Source organism: Sphaeramia orbicularis, unplaced genomic scaffold (genome assembly GCF_902148855.1).
Source record: "Sphaeramia orbicularis unplaced genomic scaffold, fSphaOr1.1, whole genome shotgun sequence".
Lineage (NCBI taxonomy): Eukaryota > Metazoa > Chordata > Actinopteri > Kurtiformes > Apogonidae > Sphaeramia > Sphaeramia orbicularis.
Genome location: NW_021941726.1, coordinates 64,988 through 67,124, shown reverse-complemented (window position 1 = coordinate 67,124; position 2,137 = coordinate 64,988). Strand labels below are relative to the sequence as shown.

The following is a 2,137-nucleotide window of genomic DNA, read 5'->3' as shown; positions in this document are numbered from 1 at the left end:
ATTGTGAATTTTGAAAAAAAAAAAGTATAATTAAGCAAAAAAAAAAAAAAAATCTTCAATTAAGCAAAAAAAACAAAAAAAAAAAAAAACAAAAATAAAAAATAATAATAATAACAATAATAATAATAATAATAATAATAATAATAATAATAATAATAATAATAATAAATAAAAATAAAAATAATAATAAATAAAAAAATAAAAATCTTGAATTAAGGAAAAAAAAATCTGCCAGTGGAACCAGTGAAAATGAGCTTGGTCAGATTTCTTGAACAAAGAAAAACAAAAAAACAAATTGAATCTCCGTCATGTCTGTATTTGGATAAATACAGAAAAATGTCGATCCGGTTTCAGGAAATGAAATATTGCAATACGCTGCAGAACTACGATGTTCTTACGTCCCTGCCTGTGTGTGTTAGCTGTGTTCAGACTGTGTATTATTTGTTGTGTATTTGTTGTGTGTTCCAGGTCAGGATGTGGTGTTCCAGTCTCTCGGCCTCAGTCTGCTCAATAACGCCTTCATGGGATACAACGCCTGCATCTTCGCCTACGGACAAACAGGTACCAGGACCAGTAGACCCGAACCCTGGTGGAACAGCTGAGGGAGACCGTCATCACCAGTGTGTCCGCACATCTGAACGCAAGAAGAGCTAACACACGAAGAGCTAACATGAGACAAGCTAACACAAGACAAGCTAACACAAAACCAGCTAACATGAGACAAGCTAACACAAAACAAGCTAACACGAGACAAGCTAACACAAGACAAGCTAACACAAAACCAGCTAACACAAGACAAGCTAACACAAAACCAGCTAACACAAAACAAGCTAACACGAGACAAGCTAACACAAGACAAGCTAACACAAAACCAGCTAACACAAAACAAGCTAACACGAGACAAGCTAACACGAGACAAGCTAACACAAGACAAGCTAACACAAAACCAGCTAACATGAGACAAGCTAACACAAAACAAGCTAACACGAGACAAGCTAACACAAAATAAGCTAACACGAGACAAGCTAACGCAAAACAAGCTAACACGAGACAAGCTAACACAAAACAAGCTAACACGAGACAAGCTAACACAAAACAAGCTAACACGAGACAAGCTAACGCAAAACAAGCTAACACGAGACAAGCTAACACAAAACAAGCTAACACAAGACAAGCTAACGCAAAACAAGCTAACACAAAACCAGCTAACACAAGACAAGCTAACACGAGACAAGCTAACACAAGACAAGCTAACACAAAACCAGCTAACACAAGACAAGCTAACACAAGACAAGCTAACAGAAAACCAGCTAACACACGAAGAGCTAACACACGAAGAGCTAACACGAGACAAGCTAACACAAAACCAGCTAACACAAAACAAGCTAACACATGAAGAGCTAACACATGAAAAGCTAACACGAGACAAGCTAACACAAGACAAGCTAACACAAAACCAGCTAACACAAGACAAGCTAACACAAAACAAGCTAACACATGAAGAGCTAACAGACGAAGAGCTAACACGAGACAAGCTAACACAAAACCAGCTAACACAAGACAAGCTGACACAAGACAAGCTAACACACGAAGAGCTAACACGAGACAAGCTAACAGAAAACCAGCTAACACAAGACAAGCTGACACAAGACAAGCTAACAGAAAACCAGCTAACACAAGACAAGCTAACAGAAAACCAGCTAACACACGAAGAGCTACCACACGAAGAGCTAACACGAGACAAGCTAACACAAAACCAGCTAACACAAGACAAGCTGACACAAGCTAACACACGAAGAGCTAACACAAGACAAGCTAACACAAAACCAGCTAACACGAGACAAGCTAACACAAGACAAGCTAACGCAAAACAAGCTAACACAAAACCAGCTAACACAAGACAAGCTAACACAAAACAAGCTAACACGAGACAAGCTAACATGAAACGAGCTAACACAAAACAACATAAAACAAAACCAGCTAACACAAAATGAGCTAACACAAGACGAGCTAACACAAGACAAGCTAACACAAAACCAGCTAACACAAAACAAGATAAAACAAAACCAGCTAACGCAAAACCAGCTAACGCAAAACCAGCAAACGCAAAACCAGCTAACGTAAAACCAGGTAACAC

General features: G+C 38.3%; 1 protein-coding gene across 1 annotated transcript in view; it reads left to right on the top strand.

The window, feature by feature from the left end:
- Positions 1–419: 419 nt before the first annotated feature.
- The window catches only part of LOC115416886 (kinesin-like protein KIF13B), a gene marked incomplete at its 5' end in the record, with an annotated part of 66,455 nt that continues 64,737 nt past the window's right edge, over positions 420–2,137 (top strand). Inside the window, one exon of the mRNA XM_030130761.1 lies at positions 420–561. Within this exon, the coding sequence (XP_029986621.1) occupies positions 420–561 (142 nt within the window). The remainder of the gene's footprint in view (positions 562–2,137) is intronic.